At 47.5% G+C, this 24,999-nt stretch overlaps 1 protein-coding gene across 4 annotated transcripts in view; it reads left to right on the forward strand.

Moving 5' to 3' along the window:
• The window catches only part of GATAD2A (GATA zinc finger domain containing 2A), a 128,073-nt gene that overhangs the window by 68,755 nt on the left and 34,319 nt on the right, over window positions 1-24,999 (forward strand). For all 4 annotated transcript variants that reach the window (XM_029050210.2, XM_029050211.2, XM_039910389.1 and 1 more), the window contains one exon: window positions 7,182-7,453. In XM_029050210.2, the coding sequence (XP_028906043.1) occupies window positions 7,191-7,453 (263 nt within the window). In that variant the 5' untranslated portion in view covers window positions 7,182-7,190. The remainder of the gene's footprint in view (window positions 1-7,181; window positions 7,454-24,999) is intronic.

Genomic DNA, 24,999 nt, shown 5'->3' on the forward strand with positions numbered 1-24,999 from the left:
AGTTTTCCGCGTGGGGAGTGGGGGTCATCTCCCCCCCATCCCCCGCAACCCCACCATGCGTCTCCCATCTCCCTCCCTTCTCTGTTAGACCTGCATCTTCTAACCTGAGGGAAGTAAAACTTGCCAGGGACAGGGAAGAGGCGTGGGTGAGGAAGGAAGAGTCTGAAGGGAGCAGAAACCCTGATTGGAAAAAGAGAACATTGGGAATGGGAAAAGTAGGGTGGGTGTTAAGTCAACTCAACTTAGAAGCAGCGTGGCTCAGTGGAAAGAGCACGGGCTGGGGAGCCAGAGGTCATGAGTTCAAATCCCGGCTCCACCGCTTGTCAGCTATGTGACATTGGGCAAGTCACTTAACTTCTCTGTGCCTCAGTTACCTCAACTGTAAAAAAGGGGATGAATGGGGATGAAGACTGTGAGCCTCACGTGGGACAACCTGATGACCCTGTATCTACCCCAGTGCTTAGAACAGTGCTCTGCCCATAGTAAGCGCTTAACAAATACCAACTTATTATTATTATTTATAATTCACTGTGCAGTGCTTAAAGCAGTCCTTCAGCTTGTATCTACCCCAGTGCTTAGAACAGTGCTCGGCACACAGTAAAGAATACCATCAGCATCATCCCTAGCTTCAGTGTCAGAGGCTTCCTCAGAACTTTCCCATGACCCTTGAGCACCTCAACACCCCCAGCTGCAGAACACTGGAGTCTAAAATAATGTCGGGCGAGGATTTCAATTCACTTAAAAATCGCATCACGTCACGACTAATAATGTGAAGGTTAGGCCTGGTGGATAGGGCACAGGCTTGGGTTCTAATTCTGACTCCACCACTTCTCTACTCTGTGACCTTGGGCAAGTCACTTGACTTCACCTGTGCCTCAGGAGATGAAGACTGTTGGCCCAATGTGGGACAGGGATTATGTCCAACCCAATTACCATCTATCTACCCCAGCGCTTAGTAAAGTGTCTGGCGCATAGTAAGAGCTTAACAAATGCCACAGTTATTGTTATTATTATTATTAATACTGAGATCTGAAAGTAAATTACTTTCTTCCAAGCACACCTAAGAAGCAGTGTGGCTTAGTGGAAAGAGCACGGGCTTGGGAGTCAGAGGTCATGGGTTCTAATCCTGGCTCTGCCATTTGTCAGCTGTGTAACTTCGGGCAAGTTACTTCTCTGTGCCTCAGTTACCTCATCTGTCAAATGGGGATTAAGACTGTGAGCCCCACATGGAACAAACTGATAACCTTGTATCTATCACACTGCTTAGAACAGTGCTTAGCAAATAGTAAGTGCTTAACAAATACCATCATTATTATTAAACTTTAGGAAGCCTAGTCTCCTGCTGATGAATCCCTATCTATCACTAATATCTGAACTAGACTGTAAATTGGTTGTGGGCAGGGAATATGTTCATTCAATAGTATTTATTTATTCAATAGTATTTATTGAGCGCTTACTATGTGCAGAGCACTGTACTAAGCGCTTGGGATGAACAAGTCGGCAACAGATAGAGACAGTCCCTGCCGTTTGACGGGCTTACAGTCTAATCGGGGGAGACGGACAGACAAGAACAATGGCACTAAACAGCGTCAAGGGGAAGAACATCTCATAAAAACCGATGGCAACTAAATAGAATCAAGGCGATGTCTGCTGATGGTTATATTATACTCTACCGAGCGCTTAGTACAGTGCTCTGTGCACAGTAAGTGCTCAGTAAATACAGTTGAATGAATCTGGACACTTTGACAAGCATGACTTTTCCATATCTGCACATTTAAACATCACTGCAGCAGTATTTCTTCTCGGGTTCTGGTTGACTTGTTCTCTGGTCCCATCTTTGTGTATTTTCCCAAGCAAGCTATGATGCCCAGCTAATTAGAGGGTGACATGGGTTGTTGTGGGCAGAGTTATGTTGTACTCTCCCAAGTGTTTAGTACGGTGCTGTGCACACAGTAAGTGCTCAGTAAATACGGTTGAATGAATGTCGGTGGCTGGTGTCCCCCTAACAGTTAGGTGAACATTACCCTGGCCTTCTTCTCTCCCCCACCCCTTCTTATTCCATCTCTGTGCTTTCCCAATTACCTCTGACAAAGGACTAGATTGTCCTTCTGGGTTCTAATCTCGGCTCCGCCACTTGTCTGCTATGTGACCTTGGGCAAGTGTCTTTACTTCTCTGCCTCAGTTACCTCATCTATAAAAGGGGGATTGAGACTGTGAGCTTCACTTGAGACAGGGACTGTGTCCGACCCTGATTTCCTCGTGTGCTTAGTACAGCATTTGGCACATGGTAAGCGTATAACAAATATTAGTATTATTATTATTTCTGATTGTCTACAGAGTCAGCTTTGCCTAAGTGGTTGGAAAAATGGGCATTTAAGGTCATGTCACTTCTGTGTGATCTCCACTGAACCAGAGGGTCCCAGAAACTGGGTCCCAAAATGGAGCCCGGTTCTCTTGCAGTTCCCCGAAAAAGTGAACTGCCCGATTAACTGGCTGTTTAGTCCTCTGAAGAGCCAAATTTGGGATAGGTCAGGCAGTGTCGGAGGTTAATTCAGCTGGAATCAGTCTTGGAAAGGCTCCTAAGCAGGCTCCTAAGCTCTAATCAGGTTAGTTTTCTTCACTGGTTCCTTGAAAACCATGTTAAGCAAAAGAGTGCTAAACCAAGTAGAGTTTCCCAAAGGAAATGTCAAAGGTATTAGATTTTTCCCACACACATACCACCACCACAAAAAAATTGACTAAAGCAGTATATATATATATTTTTTTTTACTGTGATAGACGTAGCATAGTTATATATCAAACTCACGTCAACGTGGCCCAGTAACAAAAGTTTATGAATTTAAGCGATGACCGATCAAGCCACATAATTGTCTTCACCCAGAGCCGTGCGGACATTGATGTTGACGCTCATCTGAGTCCCGAGACTTCAGTGCATCTTATCGAACTGCCCCGACAGAAGCTCTTCACTCTGTTTTGCTCCTTGGTCCACTTGATTCGATTCCAAGAGCCACCTGATGGCTGTACCTTGGGCTCATCGTCTCCCTTATACTTTTCAGCATCCTGCTGCTTGCGTTTGAGGGTTGTTTTGAGGTCATGCTATCACTTGGAGGGGTAACCAACAGAATACACGGGAGCTGTGTGCTGTAACTGCCTAATGAACCAGGGTGCGCCCAAGACACGGAGCGTACGTGCGCTGCTCAGAGCACGTACCCGGCAAAACCGAGTGCTCCCGCCAAGTGCGAGAGCGTTAAAACCTATAGGGCCACTGGGGAAAAACGGCGAAAGATGACCGTTAAAAGGGGGCCCTGCTCTTCATCCAACTCAAGAGGGAAGGGGAAAGGAGACCCACTCGCCCCAGCGAACACCATCGGGGTGAGTCCTTAGGCTGGGCTTCTGTCATTCAATCGATTGATTGGTGGCATTTACTGAGCACTTACCATGTGCAGATCACTGTAGTAATGGCGTGGGAGAGAACAGTACAAAAGAATTAACAGGCACGTGCCCTGTCCTTCCCGAGCTTACAGTCGGCAGTCTGTCCGTGGAACCACCTCATCAGTCCTTTCCGGGCTCAAGTGGGGGAGAGGCCGAAGGAAAAAGAGAGGAGAAGAAGGCCACTCTGGTATTAGCAAAACTGTAGAGGAGGCCCAAGGTGGGTTGGAAGAAGGCACTCTAGTTAAGGCTTAAGGCTCATTTCAGAGCTTGGTGATGAAGCCTGACAAAGTTTGGCCACGTGCCCTGTGCTTTTGGTTTCTCACTCTTAGCAGACAATGAAATACCATCCAGGCTTATGTCTGGGTGAAAGAAAAAAAAAATCCCCAATTTGTATTTTGAATAGGGCTTTATCGGCATGCTGGATGATAGCAGGTCTTCTGAGCTAGCTTATGAAATGATATTAGTAAACTTTAGTCACTGGGCTGAGGAAGTTAGGGAGATTACCCCACATCGAGGGGTAGGAAGAAAAGTTCTTCTCATCGCCTGTTCTTCCTCAAGCGATCATTCTGGTGACATGACACCACAACCTGGTAGGCTTTGTAGCTAGCTGCTTGATTGAATTTTAATAACAGAAAGCTTGCCAGTTTTCACTGATTTTTTTTTTTTTAAATGACACAACACCTTTGTTCCTCCGAGGACAGGACTTTCGTTCCAAGATTAAATTTAGCCAGTACTCTTAATGTTTAGCCCTACATTCTCATCTTTTAAAAAAAAATCCGCCCTTCAACTTCAAATGTTCAGAGACAACTTGGACCGGCAGCCCGCCCAGGCTAACTGCTGTTGCAGTCAGAAAAGGGGTAGCTCTTTTCAAGCAGAAGCTTTGAGATGTTCTCGAGACTAAGAGGAAAATCAGAAAACCTCACCTGGTGCTGTAGAGAGCAACTCAGCAGGAACTAATCATTCAGTGGCATTTATAGAGCATTGACTGTGGACAGATCACTGTACTAAGCGCTTGGGAGAGTACAACACAACAGAGTTGGTAGACACGTTCCCCGCCCACGAGGAACTCACAGTCAGGAGGGAGAGACGGTATAATAAATTAACGTGGCTACGTCCCTAAGTGCTGGGGGTCTGAGGGTGGGATGAATGTGAAGTGCATAGGCCAGCCAGTGAGTCAGTTGTATTTCAGCACGTGCTTATTGTGTGCCGGCCACTGTATTTAGCGCTTGGGAGAGTACAGTATAACAGACACGTTCCCTGCCCATGACGACGCAGATGGAACAGCGTGACGTAGCGGGTGGAGCACGGGCCTGGGAGCCAGAAGGTCATGGGTTCTAATCCCGGCTCTGCCACTCATCTGTCACGTGGCCTTGGGTCCCAGATCACTTCTCTGTGCCTCAGTTACCTCATCTATAAAATGGGGATTGAGACTGTGAGCCCTACGTGGGCCAGGGACTGTGTCCAACCCGATTTGCTTGTATTCATTCATTCAATCATATTTATTGAGCACTTACTGTGTGCAGAGCACTGTACTAAGCACTTGGAAAGTACAATTAGGCAACAGATACAGTCCCTACCCAACAACGGGCTCACAGTCTAGAAGATCCAGCCCAGCGCTTAGTATAGAGCATGGCACATAGGAAGCACTCAATAAATATCATTTATTATTGTTATTATTATTATCAATTGGTGGCCAAAGTGACCCCAGTTTAGTGCGGAGACTGTTGCTGTTGTTGCCATGACGGAGGGCCATAGTCCAGCGGGAGGTTGTTTTTTTTTTGGGTGGGGGGGCTTTATGTGCTTACCATGTGCCAGGCACTGTACTAAGCACTGGGGTGGTTAAAAGCTAATTGGGTTGGACACAGTCCCTGTCCCACAGAGGGCTCACAGTCTTAATCCTCATTTTACAGATGAGGAAACTGAGACCCAGAGAAGTGAAGTGACCTGCCCAAGGTCTCACAGCAGACCTGGGATTAGAAGCTAGGTCCTTTTGACTGCCAGGCCCTTGCTCTTTATTATTAATAATAATAATAATGGTGGTACTTGTTAAGTGCTTACTATGTGCAAATCACTATTCTAAGTGCTGGGGGGGTTACAAGGTGATCAGGTTGTCCCATGTGGAGCTCACAGTTGTTAATCCCCATTTTACAGATGAGGTAACTGAGGCACAGAGAAGTGAAGCGACGTGCCCAAGGTCACACAGCAGACAAATGGCGGAGCCGGGGTTACCGCTAGGCCACTGTGCTTCCCGGGAGGTTCCCTTGGTAGTCACCGTGGTCTTCGACGCCCATGTCTGCCAGCTCTCTTTCAGAATTCCTCCTGGGCCTGTCCACTTCTCGGAACACCCTCGTAGGTGGCCCTTGCAAACCCCTCACCGCTGCTAACCGTCGCCCCAGCCGGCAGAACAGGGACTGGAACCCAGGTCTCCTGATTCCCAGAGCCGCCCTGTTTCCTAACGGACATTTAGGGACAGCCAACTGAGCCTTTTCCGAAGTGCAGGCCTATAGTCGTCCTGGCCGAAAAGTCGAGCCGGTCAGAGAGTGGCAGTAATAGTTATTTGGCGTTGGTGAATGGATCCGTTCCCCTTTAAGACCGGCGAGGCTGTCTGTCTCCCACTTGTGTTTTGGAATGCCAACTGCAGCCCCGCAGATCACAGATCAACACTACCTCTGCTCCTGCTGCTGTCTTGTCTCTGTGAGGGTTAACAACACTTGAGCTTGTTGTCTGGAACCGGTTCAGGCTGGTTTTCTGGAAAGTGCTTTGTCTCTCAGACTGAATCCTGGGAAGGGTCATGTGGAGCCCAGTGATGTCATGGGATCAAAAACCGACTCAGCTTATTATTATTATTTTTTTTTAATCAAGGTGTGTCGGGGGGCGGGTGGGGGCGTGCAGGTACAGTAAAGTGGTGGAGCGAAGTCCCAGAGCCCACAGAAGTGAAAAGTTTGATGACTTTGACACCCATGGGGTTAAATGTATCCCACAGGAGTCAAGCACTTCCTGTGCTCCGGAGTGAAAAAGCCTGCCTCATTCATTCTAAAGGGGGAAGAAAGTATCAACTTGAATATTACTACCATGGCAGTGCCTTACTCTCTCATGGCAGACTCTAAAGAAACGCAGAAGGGACTCTCTGTTTCTCGCAGGGCATAGTAATCCTTTACCCCTTGTCATCAGATTCCCACACCTGCCATCAAATGCAGGTGCTTAGAAGCCCACGGGCGGAAATTCTGTTGAGATTCTGATCTAGATCTATCATATTTTATTTGCACTCAAGTCTGGGATACGCAAAGAATCCTTTTTTCTTTTTGGTAAGCAGCCAAACTTTCATTTTTATTATCTAATCCCGTGCAGATTTCTAGTTCTGCGACAGGATGGTTTTTATGGTTCCGCTCTTATAATTGCAGATGCTTAAAAAAAAAAGTCTTGTTACCGTAATGATTACCGAGTACATTAAAGTACAGCGCCTTACTAATGTAAGCCTTTGGAAAGAAAGTGAAGGAATGCACTTAGACTTCTTCTGAGACTTTTTTTACAGCAACTATCCATGCCTTTGTCATGTATGGAAAAACTATTAATTCCCTTTCCGCCATCCCTCCCCCCCGACATAAGATCCCAAACTGCATTTTATTCGTTTCCATAAGTTTTACCATTTTGTGTTCTCTCTCTCTCTCTCTCTCTCTCTCTCTCTCTCTCTCTCTCTCTCTCTCTCTCTCTCTCTCCCCCCCTCCCCCCCGACCCCCCTATCTCATCAGAACTTCAGAATGAGCGAAGAGGCATGCAGGACACGAAGTCAGAAACGAGCACTTGAGCGAGAAACCCCCCCAAACGATGCAGATAGCAAAAAATTAAAGATGGAGAAAGGATTATTGGGATCAGATGTACAGACTGAAGCAGACGTCGCGATGAACTCCGAGCCGGATGCAGGCAAAGTGCAAGGATTACTCAAAAGAGGAGAAGTGAAAGCGACCATCAAAGTTGAAGTCCAGACGGTAGATGAACCAGTCGACATGAGTACCTCAAAGAGGTAGGTGGGAAGCCAGCCGCGGTCCTCCCATCCCAAGGTTTCCGGGAAAGGCGGTGGTTCCGCTGCCCAGCAATGGGGCTGGACCAGCGGCCTGATTGCAGGGCGCCGAATGCTGCCGCTCTTTCGGGAAACCCGCGAACTGTGACTGTTGGGACATCTAGGGGAGCCGCAGCTCTATGCCTGGGGACCCTGCAGGGGGAAGTGGAGGGTGCGCTGGGGTTCTCGGGGTACTTGAAATCCAAGCCCCGGCGGGTCAACTCGAGAGGCCGACTTCTGTCACCGAGGTGAAGGTTTACATTTTGGCCACCGCTCCCGGGAAAGTGGGGAACGGGGCCTAGGATAAAGGGTTAGGAAATACTTGGTAAACATGTTTGCTTTCCAGTGACCTGCGATGGGGACGGTAGGGAGTGGGAGAGAGGGCGATGCATAGATATGGGCCCTCTAGGAAAGGACTGTGAACCCTTGCTTTTACGGCCCAGGAAATAAAATTATCCCCGGATAGGGTGTATGCATTACGTGGACAATCAGTTTAATGAAGTTGTAGGCTTTTCCTCTAATTAAAATGAGTGATTATTTATTTCTTTTTAATGTGCAAAAGACACAAGTAATCTAGGATCACAGAGATGGAAAATTTGAATTCAAAACAACCCCGGTCGATGTATTGACCTATTGCGTTGTCTGCTTTTTGTCGAGGATTAAATCGGTAGTCATGGGAGATAAGTAGGTTTTGCTAGTTAAAATATTAATAAGTTGAAAGTTATTGTGGTTGTGTCTGATCTGCCTTAATTTAAGTGATCAAAATCATAAAAATGAGAGCTCTAAAAAAGCACCCTCCAAATGGATTGTCTTTTGCCCCCCAGCCCCTCCCACCCCCCAAGAACAATTACTAGTTAAGTCTTCACTACGGGAAAAAGCCAGGAAAATCAGTCGCCATCTGCCCGCTCTAAGTGGCGATGGGACATTTCAAGGTTTCCTATTTCCGTCATTTCTATCGAAAGCAGTTTGGAGCGCTCTTCCCCAGGTTCCGGAGCAAAGGCTATCTCAGGGCACCACTTTGAGGTTACTGTTGAGACCAATGATCCAGCGAGGCTTTTTGAAGGTGGCCCAGGCAAGGGGAGACCAGGAATTTGCAGCCCCTTCGGTAACTTTTCGGCGGCCTCCCTTTCTTTCGGACGTCGACTGAAAGGCCCAAGAGAAAAAGTTGAAGATGTGCTCACGGTCAACAAAGGATGATTTCTTATAGAGAGACAGCCCTGTTTTAGATGACCAAAAGATGTTGTTTTGGGATCGAGCGCATACAGCCCTTCTCAGTTATGAACGCTTTTTGAGATTTTGAGGGGGGGCGGACAATGATGTTGAAAGCTTGCCATCAAAGTGACACGTTCGTGGTTTCTTGAGATGCAGCGGTAACATTCTACGGCTGCAGGTCAGTTGACCGGTCAACCAGTGAGTCGCATTTCTTGGGCGCCTACTGGAGGCAGAGCGAACTGTACTGAAGGCTTGGGAGCGAGTGCAATAGAAAGAGTATTACCTGATCCCTGTCCTCAAGGAGGTTTCAATCTGATGAGGGAGATAGACCCGTAGATAAATGACACATAGAAGAGCAATGCGGTCCTCATCCGAAGAAATCAATGGTTTTCTTACCCTGCAGAGCGAAAGGGAGTGGTGAGGACAAGAGGGAAGATTCAGCTATAGGGGTCTTTATACCATCGGCTCTAATGTATTGAAGACACTTTTCAGAATCCCCCAAAAGTCCGGGGCACAGTGGGGAAATACTGCCAATGAAATGGTGTGAAAGGGGAGCACGGTGTAGCATGGCGTAGTAGGTAGAGCACAGGCCTGGGAGTCGGAAGGTCTTGGGTTCTAATGCCGGCTCCGTCACTTGTCTGCTGTGTGGCCTTGGGCAAGTCACTTCACTTCTGCAGTTCCCTCATCTGTAAAATGGGGATCGAGACTGTGAGCCCCACGTGGGACAGGGACTGTGTCCAACCCCATTTGCTTGTATGCGCCCCAGCGCTTAGTAGAGTGCCTGGCACATAGCAAGCGCTTAACAATTATTCTATCCAGCAGGCCACTACTTTCCCCACCTTCAAAACCCTACTCTAATCGCATCTCCTCCCAGAATCCTTTCCTAACTAATTTCTCTCCCTACCCTATTTTCTCCTCGTTACTGTGTCACCTGTGCATTGAGTCCATAGTCCCTAAGCATGTAGATGCTCCACCCCGACCCCCAGTAGCACTTAGGTCCATATCCTTACACTCATCCGTTGCTTCTCCTACCTGTAATTTATTTTAATGTCTGTCACCCCGTCTGGGCCATCAGCTCCTTAATCTATCGAATCACACTCTCCCGAGTGCTTGGGCCGGTACTCTGCAACACTGTAAGTGCTCAAGAAATACCTTGGATTGATTGGTAGTATAGTAGGATAAAGTCAAGCCCGAAGCTAATCTTCCCACAGGGAAATTATATAATAATCATTGGATTCTCTGCTCAAACTGAGCGCCCTCTGGCGCGTTACTTCCTTTGGGGGTTTTCCTAGACTTATACGGTCGGTCGTTGCCTTAGCAGCCTGTAAATACTAAACGTTTTGCTTGTCAATAAGGCACGGTGCGGCACCTCTTTTGTGGGAAGAGCAAACCGAACTATATCTTACCACAGTTTAGGATGGCTGAAACCGTTTGTCTCTGCGTGTGTTCTGTTGGGACGAGACCAAAATGCTAACTAGCTCTAAAGCGTTCAGTAGAGGCAATAATGCCTTTTCATTTCCGAAGCGCCGATTGATCCTTGTACATTAAAATGGCCATGGTACCTGTTTGCTTTCTCCCGTTCTGATGGGTTCGTTTGAACTGTTTGACTCAACACAGAGAGCGAGAGCAAAGAGGCCTCCATCACTGAAGGGTTTGCTGGCAGTTTTGTGCCTTAATCTCTGGAAGTGTGCTGTTTTATTTTCACAACAAATTGAGGTTAAAAATAGGCTTGTTTCCTCCTGACGTCACCAAATATGCTTGGGGAAGAAAACGTCTGATGGTAGATGTTGTGGTTATAGGAGCCATTTAAGGCAAAGTTAGAACTTTGATATTTGGCTACTTCTCCTTCCCCCACCTTCCACCCCCAAATCGGGGTCCTTAGAGCTGCTAGATCTACTGCAGAAAGTAAACCCAGAAGGGAGAACTGACCCATACCCCTCCATTCCTCTGACTCAAGGGTGGATCTCTCCTGCCGTCACAGAGGGTGAAAGTGAGAAGGCTGGGTAACTTCTTTTTTCAAGTTCAGAAGAAACTCATTTCAAAAAGGCTAGAGGAAATAAGGCTTTCGTTGAGCTGGGGAAAGGAGGGAGTAAATAGCTCTGAACCTCGTAGCTCGATTGTCTGGTTCCACGTATAGCCGCGTAGTCTGGACCGTAAGCTCCATGTGGGCAGGGATTGCGTCTACCAACTCTGTTACATGGTGCTCTCCCAAGCGCTTGGTACGGTGCTTGATTGATTGATTGATAGGCCCGTTGGGTAGTTTGGTACCCCCTGCATAGATCGCGGCAGCTCACAGAAACTTCTCTGACCCGTATTTTGGCTGAACCGTCATTTACCAAATTCTGTTAATGGCGTATTTTTATATGCCTAGGAATGATAGTTTTGAAACTCGCCCAAAGCCAGTTGGCCTAATGGAAAGGGCACGGGCCTGGGAGGCGGGAGACCTGGGTTCTAGTCCCAGCTCCACCATTTCCCTGCCGAGTGATCTCAAGCAAGTTGCCTAGCCTCTCTGTGCCTTGGCTTCCTCATCCATAAAACGCGGGGTCGGTACCCATTTTCCTTCCTCCTTAGACTGTGGGCCCTGGGTGGGCCAGGGACTGTGCGTGATCTGATTGTCTCGTATCTGCCCCAGCGCTTAGCACTGTGCTTGGCTCAATATGGTCATCCTGCACAACTTAGCCTCCAGGTTCTCCCCTTGAGAGAAACGGCACTTCTCATGTCAAAGAGATGTCAGCTGCAGAAGTCCCACAGGCAACGTAGATGCTGCTGCTGCTGGTGCTGCTGTCCAGGGAACAAGTACGCGCCCACCTCGTAAGAGAACTTGGAGGCGGTAGGCACCCGGAACCTTCTGTTTATAAACCGTGGGTCTCTCTCTGTGGAATGTAAAGCAGGAGAGGGCAGAAGACACTTGAGGCATACACCCAGCGTCCAGGAAGCTCACTTGGACGAAGTAGAGTAACTTCAGAGGACTATATAGGCAACTTCTCTTTGAAGCTATCTTTCCCTGCCTCCCCTTTTGGAGCCAACAGAGATTTTTTTTTTTTTTTCTTAGTTTGTGGCTCAAATGTACTCTTCTCCCCCCCGCCCCCATTTTTCCTCTCCTTTCCTCTTTCACCTTAGCAAAAAAGTTCCTATTGTCAAACGGTAGGGTGGTCCCGGAAAGTGACCTAATGGCCCGGACGTGGTAGGGAGCAGGCAGTATGCCACTGAATTTCCTGGGATGTGTTTTGCTTCATGGTAGTGGACTGTTGGGTGTGGGGTTTATTGTTTTCATATTCAGCTGGAGATCGAGTAAGGCAGGCCCACCCACCTCACAAGGTCGTGAGTGTATCTGTTATTTGGAGAATCACAGTTTGCAGAACCATCACGAGTTCCTGGGAAGCAAACATGATGTAAATGTAAACCAGAGATTGGAAATGCCCATCTTGGCGGTTTTTCTTCTGTCACTTTTGCTCGATTGAGACCCCTTTAGACATAAATGATCAGCGTGTGCTCCGACAGGGAAACATTCATCAGACCCCACGGAAGAGAGCCGTGCTGCTTAATTACTCAGTCTCTCAGTGGTACCGAGCGCTCACTGTGTGCAGAGCACTCTATTTAGCAGTTGAGAGAGTGCAGCCGGGAAACTAGACACAACCCCTGACCTCACGGACCTTAGAGTCAAACAGGGGAGACGGACGTGAAAATGAATTAAGGGCCCGGGAAACAAGCGCGTATAAGGTACGTACAGGAGTGGGGTGGGGAGCGTACTCAGAAGATATGGACTCCAAGTGCATTACAGGATGACATGAGAGATTAGTTAGAAGAGCTACCATCCTGGTCTCATTCATTCATTCAATAGTATTTATTGAGCGCTTACTATGTGCAGAGCACTGTACTAAGCGCTTGGGATGAACAAGTCGGCAACAGATAGAAACAGTCCCTGCCGTTTGACGGGCTTACAGTCTAATCGGGGGAGACGGACTTTGAGTATGCGAGGTTGAGCATACACACTTGATATTTGCTCCACCCTCAGCCCCACAGCACTTCGGTCCATATCCTTCATTTATTTTCACATCTGTCTCCCCCCACCGCCCTCTCTGGTCTCTAAGCTCCTTATGGGCAGGGAATGGGTCTAATAATAATAATGATGTTGGTATTTGTTAGGCGCTTACTATGTGCAGAGCACTGTTCTAAGCGCTGGGGTAGATACAGGGTAATCAGGTTGTCCCACCTGAGGCTCACGGTTAATCCCCATTTTACAGATGAGGTAACAGGCGCAGAGAAGTTAAGTGACTTGCCCGCAGTCACACAGCTGACAAGTGGCAGAGCCGGGATTCAAACCCATGACCTCTGACTCCCAAGCCCGGGCTCTTTCCCCTGAGCCACGCTGCTTCAACTCCAACTGGAGTTCAACTCCACTGTATTGTACTCTCCCAGGCGGTTGGTACGGTGCTCTGCACGCAGTCAGCGCTCACCTTGTAATAATAATAATAATAATAATGTTGGTATTTGTTAAGCGCTTACTATGTGCCGAGCACTGTTCTAAGCGCTGGGGTAGACATAGGGAAATCAGGTTGTCCCACGTGGGGCTCACAGTCTTAATCCCCATTTTACAGATGAGGGAACTGAGGCACAGAGAAGTTAAGTGACTTGCCCACAGTCACACAGCCGACAAGTGGCAGAGCTGGGATTCGAACTCTTGAGCCCTGACTCCAAAGCCCGTGCTCTTTCCACTGAGCCACGCTGAGCCACGCTGCTTCTTGTATCTACCCCAGTGCTTAGAACAGTGCTTGGCACGCAGTAAGCACTTAACAAATGCCATCGTCATCACTAAGCACCACGGTGTTGCCCTTCCAACGCTGAGTCGGGGGCCGGGGGCAGTATTACTCCTAATGGGATGGCAAGGTAAAGTCAATTTTCAAATGCCAATGAAATTACAGGTGCTCGTGCAAAGCAGTAGCTCCCACGTCTTCTGCTCTCTTCTTCTACTCCCGTCCCTTGTTTTTCTTTTTCTTTCTTTTTTCTTTTTCCTCTTCTTTCCTTAGGGTTTTTGATCCTCTTTAGGCTGCAGCCACTAGAGGGTGACGCAATTCCACACACTTGAACAGTGCAGACCGTCTGTTTGATAGAAAGAAATGCTTTAGATGTGAAAAAATAGTCAAATTGGGCTGTGTTCTTGAGAGAATTTTTTCAAAAGGAAGCCTCGGGTGTCTTCTGGACATTGTGAACTAAAACCTTTCACGGAAATGACGTGGCTGTTGGTGCGTCTCCTTTGTGAAATGTGGAACGTTTACTTTTGCACTGTCATTCATTCAGTCGTATTTACTGAGCACTTATCGTGTGCAGAGCACTGTACTGAGCTCTTGGGAGTGTACACAACAGTGAACATGATGCATTCCCTGACCCCAACGAGCTTACAGTCTAGAGAGGGAGGCAGACATTAATATAAATAAATGACAGATAAGTGCTGTGGGGCTGGGAGAGGGGATGGATAAAGGAAGCAGATCAGGGTGACACAGAAGGGAGTGAGAGAAGAGGAAAGGGAAGGCCTTCATTCAATAAGACTTTGAAGGTTTTCAAGAGGCTGGGGCCAACTGTAGACTTCCTAGACCTTCAATACACCTTTAATAGTGGACTGTCGAGTCCAGCCACCTGCAGAGTCCAATCTTGATAGAGGCAGGTAAGCAGCATGTGGTGAAAAGCGTTGTTCAGTGTTCTTGCACCACAGTTTGCATCGAGGTTTAATGATTGAGGCTCGTAGTTAGCTTTTGCGTAGTTAGTGCAAGCTGAAAAGGTTATCAACGTTTTCATTCAGACCGTGGGGTAACTCTGAATTCCCTTAGCCTTCAAGAAAATCCCTGCGGCCGGAGAGAATTTTGTTGAAGTTCAGCCGTGGTTTCTGTGAGGAGGTAATTGTCAAGGAATCATTTCTGGTACTCGTCTGGTCTTTTTTGATATATGTTGTTAGCCTGTTTTATGAGACTGCTGACAGATCTGTAGTTTTCTCACCCATAAATCACAAAGTTTGGAAATCTTCTTGGATTGGGGGGCGGGGGGTGGGGGGCTTTTCACCCAAGTTTAGATTAACCACATGGGGCGGGGAGGAGGGGGGAGGGGGGCATGGCGCTTGATCACCAAGAGGCATTTTTCTCATGGGTTAAATTATATCACCAAACTTGAATCAGAGAACAGTGATGTTTGATGGATTTCTCAATTCACTACATTTTTTTCTTAATTCAGTGGCCCACTATATTTTTGCTTTTGTTAGCACTCAAAGTTTCTGACCTCTTCCTACCCTTTATGTAACCAGGCCACTGCGACCATAAAGATGGTGATGATTTTTCCCTGCGGAGGGGGGAAAGTATGATTAAACTGCATGTTGAACCTTTCTGTTGTCCTCTGACCAACTTTTAACAATGCTAATCCAAGTAGTCAGGTTTCACAAAACAAGATTTGTCTTCTTTTCGTATTAAATATCAGCAAGGATTAATCTGTCTAGTCCATATTTCTAAAAGGTTTTTCTAATGGTTTAATCATAAATAAGTTCATCAGAATAAAATGTGTTTTCAGAGACACCCATTTAATATTTCAATTCTCATTTTCCCCTTCCAAAACATCACTAACTGAATTGAACCAGTGCTCCATTGTGCAACTAAAAACTACCAGGAAAGATGAGCATCTGAACAGACTTCCCTGTAGCTATGGCTTCCCATCAAACAGACGGTCTCAAATCTGTACTTTCTTTACTGCTGTTTTGGTCCTTTTGGGAGGATCTACTCCGTTCAGTGGGAATATTCTTATTATCCCAGAACTACATTGAGCGGTCTTTAGGAAATCACCCACTTGACAGGATAACATGTGCTCTATCTTGCTGTGGAGGGGGGAGGAACCCCTTGTTACGTTTGGTTTCCAACCAAAATGAAGTGGAAATTACATTAAAGCTGGTCTGGAATTCTGGAGTTAATGATGATGATGGTATTTGTTAAGCGCTTACTCTGTGCCAAGCACTGTTTAATCACTGGGGTAGATGCAAGGTAATCAGGTTGTCCTACGTGGGGCTCCACAGTCTTAATCCCCATTTTACAGATGAAGTAACCGAGGCACAGAGAAGTTGAGCGACTTGCCCAAAGTCACCCAGCTGACGAGTGGCGGAGCCAGGATTAGAACCCACAACCTCTGACTCCTGAGCCCGGGATCTTCCCACTAAGCCACGCTACTTCTCTTGCACGAAACTGGAGAGTTAAACACTAGATTCCGTGAATAAGGGAGCAAGTTTTGGTGGGAAGTCATCGTGGAAGGGCCGGGGACTGCATTAGGGATTCTTGAAGCAACATGCAGAAATGTGTAGTGATAACTATGATATCAAGTGCTTACTATGTGCTGAGCACTGTACTGAGCTCTTGGGGCAGATAGAAGATAATCAGGTTGGCCACAGTCCCTATTCCACATGGGCCTCATGGACTCAGTCGGAGGAAGGATAGGTATCAAGCCCCCATTTTACAGGTAAGGCACAGAGAATCACTCCAATATATTTATCGAGCGCTTTACTCAATGCAGGGTACTGTGCTAAAAGCTTTAAAAAGTGCAATACAATAAATGAAGTGACTTGCCCAAGGTCCCAGAGCAGGCAAGCAGGAAGAGCTAGGTTTAGAGCCAGGGTCCTCTGTCTGCCAGGTCCGGGCTCTTTCCACTAGGCCCTGCTGCTTGTATAAAGAGAGAATCTCCATTTTGTGTTTGCCAAACCTATTTCATTTAGGATTGGACTAGATGTGCTATCACGGCAGGTATGGAAGTAACACATATATAGTTCAGGGCATTCAGAGTAGAAAAATTCCCCTAATCTGCCATCCTCCATCCCAGTTTTCCGCCCCTGGACAACTGATAGGATATGAGCCGGAGGTGGAATATTTTCAGTCCTTGCTCCTGTGGCGACATCTTCAAATACAGCCCTGGCTGCCCAGCAGAACATAACTGGCTGTCAGCTCACTTGGGAATTCTCTTACCGCTTTCCTTGGCATGGTGAGTCAGTGAATTGGTTGAAAGAATATAAAGAGGGAATGGGAGGAGACCAGTGAAGATTCTTCTCAAACTTAGAAAAGAATCAACGTGAGGAATCTTCCATAGAAGTGATTAGCAAAGTCCATTCGGTGGTGCTGAAGTTGGGGGCCAAACAAGGACGGTAAAGAAGCGTGTGATGGTTTTAGTTGTAAGTCACATGGCCAGTAGCAAGTTTTGTTCTGCCAAGCACAACAGGAAAGAGTCTCGACTTGGAAATTAGCAGGCCACGTCAAAGAGATTTAGCCTTTGAATGAGATCCCAAAAAGCTTTTGTTAATTGCGGCACTCAAATAGACTCTAGGAATAAGGTTCTGTTTTGGAAGTCTGATATGTATATGAATGAAGAAAAAACATCATTAAATTTCTTCCCGTAGGCTTTATTTTCATCAGATAACTAAACTCGGAGCGATGTTGTTTCAGCACAGCATCGGTCCATAATCTCTAGAGATTCCCTCTGACATTTTTACTTCATTTATAAGGCATAGTCCACGTGGACTAGCAATATGCTTTTCTTTTTTTAAAAAAAGAAAATATCAACGTTAGAGATCGAGTAGATCAAAAACAATTTTGACCCGAGTTAATATGGGAGTTGTTCAGATGTAGATCCTGCACGCACACACACCCCCCACCCCCCTCCTCCCCCCTCGCCCGATCCCAAAAAGCGGGAGCCATCTCCACCAGCCCGGATGCAAGTGGAGAGGTCAACGCTTTCATTGCTACCTTAGACACGTGTAGACTGGAGAGCACGTTACCCCCCGCCCCCCGGTACTCTCACTTCATTTGGAGCATGAGAGTTGTACTTGGGGTAGAGAATTGAGGGAGAAGGGGCCAAATGGGATGGGAGTGGCCTCTTGATCTTCCTTGTGCGAAGTAGTGGTGGTAGTGAGTCACCTGGCGGGAAAAGAAAATATAAGCATGGGTCAGCGGATGAGCCAGTTACTGTAGTTTCTCACTGAGATTCCATTTTCTGTCGTGACCTCTGTCGGCGTCTCTCGATTGAACGAAAATTGAAATCGGAACGATCGGAGGTCTGAGTTTCCAAACGCAGTTTTGGAAAGCATACTTTTTGAGGTGTCTGTTTTAACTCAAATTCTATTTCTGACATACTCTGGCAAAAGAATTGGTGAGTTGGAAGGTAAAGGTGCTATATTATAACTCCTCCGATCATTTTGGGATTTCCGTTAAGAATATTTAGGGGATGGTGTTGAGGTGTGTGGTGGTGTGTTTTTTTTTAAGTACAGCCAGTTTTCAATCATCTCTGACTTTATTGTTTCACCTCATTTGAAGTATTTCCTCCTTTTGCCCATACTTCTTTCCTCCCCTACCCCTAAAATATGTATCGACTCGCTGTCCTGATTGGTTTGTGGAGAAGGGACCCACCGTGATGGGTTAGGAGAAAAACCGTGCTTCGAAAGCAACATCACCATCAAAATGACGTTTGTACCGCCTTTATTAAAAGGCTGCTACTGAGAACCTATCGTGCTTTTCCCTACGTAGCTACATGATACACACCATCTGCAGAGAAGCAGAGATACACACCATCAGTGGAAAGAGCCCGGGCTTTGGAGTCAGAGGTCGTGAGTTCGAATCCCAGCTCTGCCACCTGTCAGCTGTGTGACTGTGGGCAAGTCACTTCACTTCTCTGTGCCTCAGTTACCTCATCTGTAAAATGGGGATTAAGACTGTGAGCCTCACGTGGGACAACCTGATTCCCCTGTGTCTACCCCAGCGCTTAGAACAGTGCTCGGAACATAGTAAGCGCTTAACAAATACCAACATTATTATTATTATTATTATCTGCGAAAGGAGTCTCAGAATTTACTGAGCTGGGAAGGGGCTGAATGGAACGAAGAGAACTCAAAAAGGAATCAGGCACGCTATTGGAGAGGGCAGAAAGGAAGCGAGAATGCCCACAGAGGAATCGAGAGGTGTTGTAAGAGTTACATAGGGATGGTTTAGGGAAGCAAGATTACATTGTCTCGGGAATATGCAATCATCTCAGCACAACTGGTATGCAGCTGGAAGCACCGGAGGAGGGAAGCAGCGTGGCTCACTGGAAAGAGCACGGGCTTTGGAGTCAGAGGTCATGGGTTCAAACCCCGGCTCTACCACTTGTCAGCTGTGTGACTTTGGGCAAGTCACTTAACTTCTCGGTGCCTCAGTTACCTCATCTGTAAAATGGGGATTAAGACTGTGAGCCCCACGTGGGACAACCTGATTCCCCTGTGTCTACCCCAGCGCTTAGAACAGTGCTCTGCACATAGTAAGCGCTTAACAAATACCAACATTATTATATTGAAGACAATGATCCTGACAGTGATCGCCATCCCTGTGCACGAGTGGGACCAAAATTCCTTGCACTCTAGGCGCACACAAATACAGATCTTCGGTTAGTGTCAAAGGCTCCCTTTGTAGGACCTGGCACTGTTTCATGTGGTTACTTGATTTGAGTGCTGTATCCTGGGCCAGTCTGTTCAGCCCTGTTTCTTCCTAGTAGTCCCCACCTCTAATCAGCCAGTTAACTGGATTAAACACCTTCCGGGGGCAGGACGTTGCACTGTGAGCTTGGGCGAAGGCAACAGAGGTAGAATTCGCAGAATCGGTGCCCTCAAAAAGTTTACAATCCCAATGGGGGAAGGGGCATAAAATAATCTATAGCTAGGGAGAAGAGGAGGTCAGATTTCAGAAGGGCCTTGAAGAGCCAGTGATTTGAGGAAGAACATGAGCAATTGGGAGAGTTGAGCTTGAGAGGAACAAAGCGTGGAAGGAAAGAGCGCAGGCCTGGGTGTCCAAGGACCTAGGTTCTGATCCCAGCTTTGCCCCTTGCTTGCTGTGTGACTTTGGTTAAGTCACTTGGCTTCTCTGGGCTTCAGTTTCCTCATCTGGAAAGTGGGGATTTAATTCCTGTTGGCCCTCTTACTTAGACCGGGGGCCCCATGTGAGCCAGGGACTGTATCTGACCTGATTAACTTGTATCTACCTCAGCATTCAGAACAGTGCTTGACATATAGTAAGTGCTTAACAAATGCCATTATTATTATTATTATGGCATTTGTTAAAGGCTTGCTAGGTGCCAAGCACTGTTCTAAGCACTTATTACATAAGTGCTGTGGGGCTAAGGGTGGGGTGCATAAAGGGTACAGATCAAGTGCAAGGGTGACACAGAAGGGAAAGGGAGTATGTTTAGGGCTTAGTTGGGGAAGGCCTCTTGGGGGAGATGTGCTTTTAATAAGGCTCTGAAGGTGGGAGAGTAATCGTCTCTCTGTTACGAAAAGAGAGGGCTTTACAGGCCAGAGGCAGGATGTGGGCAGGGGGTCGACAGCAAGAGAGGAGAGATCGAGGTACAGTGAATAAATAGGTTGGCATTGGAGTAGTGTGCAAGGTTGAGTTGTAGTAGATCATCAAGGTAAGGTAGGAGGAGGAGAATTGATTGAGTGCCTTAAAGGTGAGGGTAAGGAGTTTCTGTTTGAGAAGGAGGTGGTTGGGCAACCACTGGAGGCTCTCGATAAGTGGAGAAACATGGCCTGAAGTTTTTAGGACAGTGATCAGGGCAGCAAAGTGAAGTATGGACTGGAATGGGGAGAGGCAGGAAGGTCAGCGAGGAGGCTGATGCAGTAATCAATGCAGGCTAGGATAGATAAATGCTTGGGTGAACATGGTAGTAGTCTGGATGGAGTGACATTGAATGTGTGGGTTGAATGAGGGAAATGAATCGAGGATAATGCCAAAGTTATAGGCCAGTGAGACAGGGAGGATGGTGGTGCTGTCTAAAATAATGGGAAAATTGGAGGAGGACAGCGTTTGGGTGAAACGATGTGGAGTTCTATTTTGGTCATCTTAAGTTTGAGGCAATGGCAGGACATCCAAATAGAAGTGTCCTGAAGGCAGGAGGAAATATGAAATTGCAGAGAAAGAGAAAGATGAAAGCTGGAAATGTAGATTTGGGACTCACCTTCAAAAAGATGGTAGTTGAAGCCATGGGAGCAAACGAATTATTCAGAACTGAGCCTTGAGGGACTCCCCCTGCTAGGGAGTGGGAGGAAGAGGAGGAGCCCACATATTGCCATTGTTCTTGTCTGTCTGTCTCCCCCGATTAGACTGTAAGCCTGTCAAACGGCAGGGACTGTCTCTATCTGTTGCCGACTTGTTCATTCCAAGTGCTTAGTACAGTGCTCTGCACATAGTAAGTGCTCAATAAATACTATTGAATGAAATGAAATTGAGATGGAGCGGCCAGCGATAAGAGGAGAACCAGGAAAGGACAGTGTCAGTAAAGCTAAGGTTGAATAAAGTTTCCAAGAGAAGGGGGTTGTCAACAGCATCGAAGGCAGCTGACTGGTCAAGCAGGATTAGGATGGAGTAGAGTGTTGGATTTGGCAAGATCATAAGAGTAGCTGTTTTGGGATCTTGCCCCGGTTGTTTCTGCTCCATGAACTCAAGCAACCAAGGACCACCAAAATAATCTTTGTGTTGGAGATCAGGAGGAGGAGTGAGAGAAGCCGCGTGGCTTAGTGGATAGAGCACAGCCTGAGAGTCAGAAGGACCTGAGTTCTAATCAGGTTGGTGGGGCTAAGTCTGCGAAGGCCTCCTGGAGGAGATGTGCCTTCAGTAAGGCTTTGAAAGTAGGGAGAGTCATTGTCTGGCAGATTTGAGGAGGGAGGGTGTTCCAGACCAGAGGCAGGACCTGGGCTAGAGGTTGACGGCGAGGTAGGCACAATGAGAAGATTAGCGGTAGAGGAGTGAAGTGTGCGGGGTGAGTTGTAGAAGGAGAGAAGTGAGGTGAGGAGGCCTGGTGGTGGAGTGCTTTAACGCCAACGGTGAGGATTGTTGTTTGATGCGGAGGTGGATGGAGTTTTTCGAGGAGCGGGGTGACATGCCCTGTGTGTTTTTGTAGAAAAACAATTGGGCAGCAGAGTGAAGTACAGACTGGAGTGGGGAGAGACAGGAGGCTGGGAGGTCAGCAAGGAGGCTGATGCAGTAATCCAGGTGGGATAGGATGAGTGATTGCATTAACGTGGTAGTTTGGATGGAGAGAAAAGGGCAGATTTGAAGGTGGGACCGACGGGATTTGGCGACGGATCGAATACGTGGGTTGAATGACAGGTTACGGGCTTGTGAGACAGGAAGAATGGTGGTGCCGTCTACAGCAACAGGAAAGTCAGGGAGAGGACAGGGTTTGGGTGGGAAGATAAGGAGCTCTGTTTTGGACACGTTAAGTGTGAGGTGACTGGAGGACATCCAAGTAGGGATGTCTTGAAGGCAGGAGGAGTTGCGAGGCTAGAGGGAGATCAGAGCTGGAAATGTAAATTTGGGTGTCATCCGCATAGCGGTGGTAGTTGAAGCTGTGGGAGCGAATAAATTGTCCAAGGGAGTGGGTGTAGATGGAGAATAGAAGGAGACCCAGAACGGAACCTTGAGGGACCCCCACAGGAGACAGAGGAAGAGCCCGCGGAGACTGAGAATGAACGTCCAGAGAGGTCAGAGGAGAACAAGGAGAGGACAGAACTCAGTGAAGCCGAGGTTGGATAACATTTCCAAGAGAAGGGGGGAGGTCCACAGTGTCAAAAGCAGCTGAGAGGTCAAGGAAGGTTAGGATGGAGTAGAGGCCGTAAGAACGATGCTTGGCACGTAGTAAGCGCTTAAACAATACCATATTATTATTATTATTATTGCTATTAAAAAGGGAGAGGGTGACAGCCAGGGAAAGGGAAGGGGAAGTTAGGCTTCTCAAGAACAGGGTGGTGGAGGGGGCGGGGGGAACCTCACTTCTCAAAGGGCAGGTTTTAACATCTGGTAACCACAGAGGTGAACTCGGGGTTAGCCACCCTAGCTGTTACTTGCGGGGGCGGGGAGGGTCCTGGAACGGGACATCAGCCGAGTCCTTATCGGAGCAGATTGTTGTGGAAAGAGCCACGAGGTAGGCCTCCTACTTATTTGGAAACAGACCTAAACTAGGAAAATGTTAATTGGGTTCATAATTAATATTCTAATTTTGACCAGCCAGCCAAATCTGATAATGGAGGTAGAAGCGGCAGGAGCAGCATGGGGGCTCGCCAAAATATTGTTTCAGGCGATGATGCTGACGCGGTTGCCAGCTGCCCAACGGACGAGCCTTGGTCCTGGCTTCTGGTGTTTTGCTCAATGTGACCTTTAGCTTCAAAAACCTGTGCCAGGGAATTGATTGCAGCGATGGCAGAGGTCTGTGCGGTACCACCTGCTCGCCCTCAGCCCCGGCAGCCCGATTCCCGCTGGGGAATATGTAGAAGTGCCTGCCCCCCCGGAGCGGGTTTCTGACGCATTTGTGCCTGGTCAGAGAAACTCCTGGGTCTCAGAGAACAGGCTGTTAGTGGGGTTGGAGCTGGCGGTCACGGTCCCCATCGGAACCGACCACCCGCTGAGAAGTAGCGTGGCAGAGTGGATAGTGCACGGGCCTGGGAGTCAGGAGGGCCTGGGTTCAAATTCCGGCTCTGTCGAGTGTCTGCTGTGTCACCTCGGTTGGGCAAGTCACTTCACTTCTCTGAGTCACAGTTACCTCATCCGCAAAATGAGGATTAAGACTGTGAGCCCCCTGTGGGACTGGGACTGGATCCAACCTGATTAGGTTTTTTTCTATCCCAGCGCTTAGTACAGTGCCTAGTACATAGTAAGTGCTTAAAAATACCATTTTTGAAAAAGCACACAGAGAAGCGCTACAGGAGGGTTTTGGAGGCCATATTTAGGTTCCCCCACATGGAAGCAGCGTGGCCTAGTGGCAAGAGCAAGGGCTTGGGGGTCAGAGGTTGTAGGTTCTAATTCCCCCTCCGCCACTCCTCTGCTGTGTGACCTTGGGCAAGTCACTTAACTTCTTTGTGCCTGTTACCTCATCTACAAAATGGGGATTGAGACTGTGAGCCTCACGTGGGATAACCTGATTAACTTGTATTTACCTCAGTGCTTGGCACATAGTAAGGGCTTAACAAATGTCATCATTAGTATTCAGTGCTTAAAACAGTGCTTGGCACATAGTAAGCACTTAACAAATACCATCATCATCATGATGCCTCCTGACTAACCTAGAGATGGGTGTCAGTCAGTCTGTCGTATTTACTTAGCGCTTACTGGGTGCAGAGCGCTTGGGAGAGCACAATAGAACAGACACATTCCCCACCCACAGCGAGTTTACGGTCTAGAGGGGTGTAAAAGTTGTCTGTGCACAGTGACTTATAAAAGGTTCTCACCCCTGCTGGGAGAAGGGGAATAATAATGTTATTTGTTAAGCGTTTTGGGGGGAACCCCCCAGGATTAGGCAGAAGGACAGCAGGGTGAATTACCACTTAACTCTTCTTTTTCCCTTTTTTTTTTTTTGGTTTGAGTGTTACTTAGACGTTTATTATATGCCAGTCACTATACTAAGCGCTGGGCTAGATACAAGATAATCTTTTGCTCTCCCCATCCTTACACTGATTTAGCCCAGAAAGGGGGATCAGGAGGGAGGCTCCACTCCACATATCTTAAATGAATCCAAGCATTAGCTGACAAGGGGGTGGTTTGGCAGTCGAGACAATTGCAGTTATCAGGCCTTCATTCATTCAATAGTATTTATTGAGCGCTTACTATGTGCAGAGCATTGAACTAAGCGCTTGGAATGGACAATTTGGCAACAGATAGAGACAATCCCTGCCCAATGACGGGCTCACAGTCTAATTGGGGGAGACAGACAGCAGAGTAAAATAGAACGAAACAAAAACAAGACAACATTATCACGATAAATAGAATCAAGGGGGTGTACACCTCATTAACAAAATAAATAGGGTAATAAAAAATATATACAAATGAGCACAGTGCTGAGGGGAGGGGGAGGAGCAGAGGGAAAGGGGGAGGTGAGGGGAGGTGAAGGGCAGAGGGGGAGCAGAGGGAAAAGGGGCTAGCTCAGACTGGGAAGGCCTCTTGGGCTCAGGGGGTCACATAACTAGTAACTACAGATCTGCCCAGGAATAAAAGTCTGGTCTCCCTACTCCTTAAAAACCTCCAATCTTTACCCATCTACCTCCCCCATAGTAATCATGATGGCACTCGGTAAGCCCTTACTATGTGCCATGCACTGTTCTAAGTAGTGGGGATAGGTACAAGATAATCAGGTTGGTCACAGCTCCTGTCCCACACAGGGCTCACATTCTAGCAGGAGGGAGTAGAATTTAATCCCCATTTTACGTCAAACTCCCAGCCATCGGTTTTAAGGCACTCAATCAGCTCTCCCCCTCCTGCCAGATCTCTTACCAA

Source organism: Ornithorhynchus anatinus, chromosome X1, assembly GCF_004115215.2.
Source record: "Ornithorhynchus anatinus isolate Pmale09 chromosome X1, mOrnAna1.pri.v4, whole genome shotgun sequence".
Lineage (NCBI taxonomy): Eukaryota > Metazoa > Chordata > Mammalia > Monotremata > Ornithorhynchidae > Ornithorhynchus > Ornithorhynchus anatinus.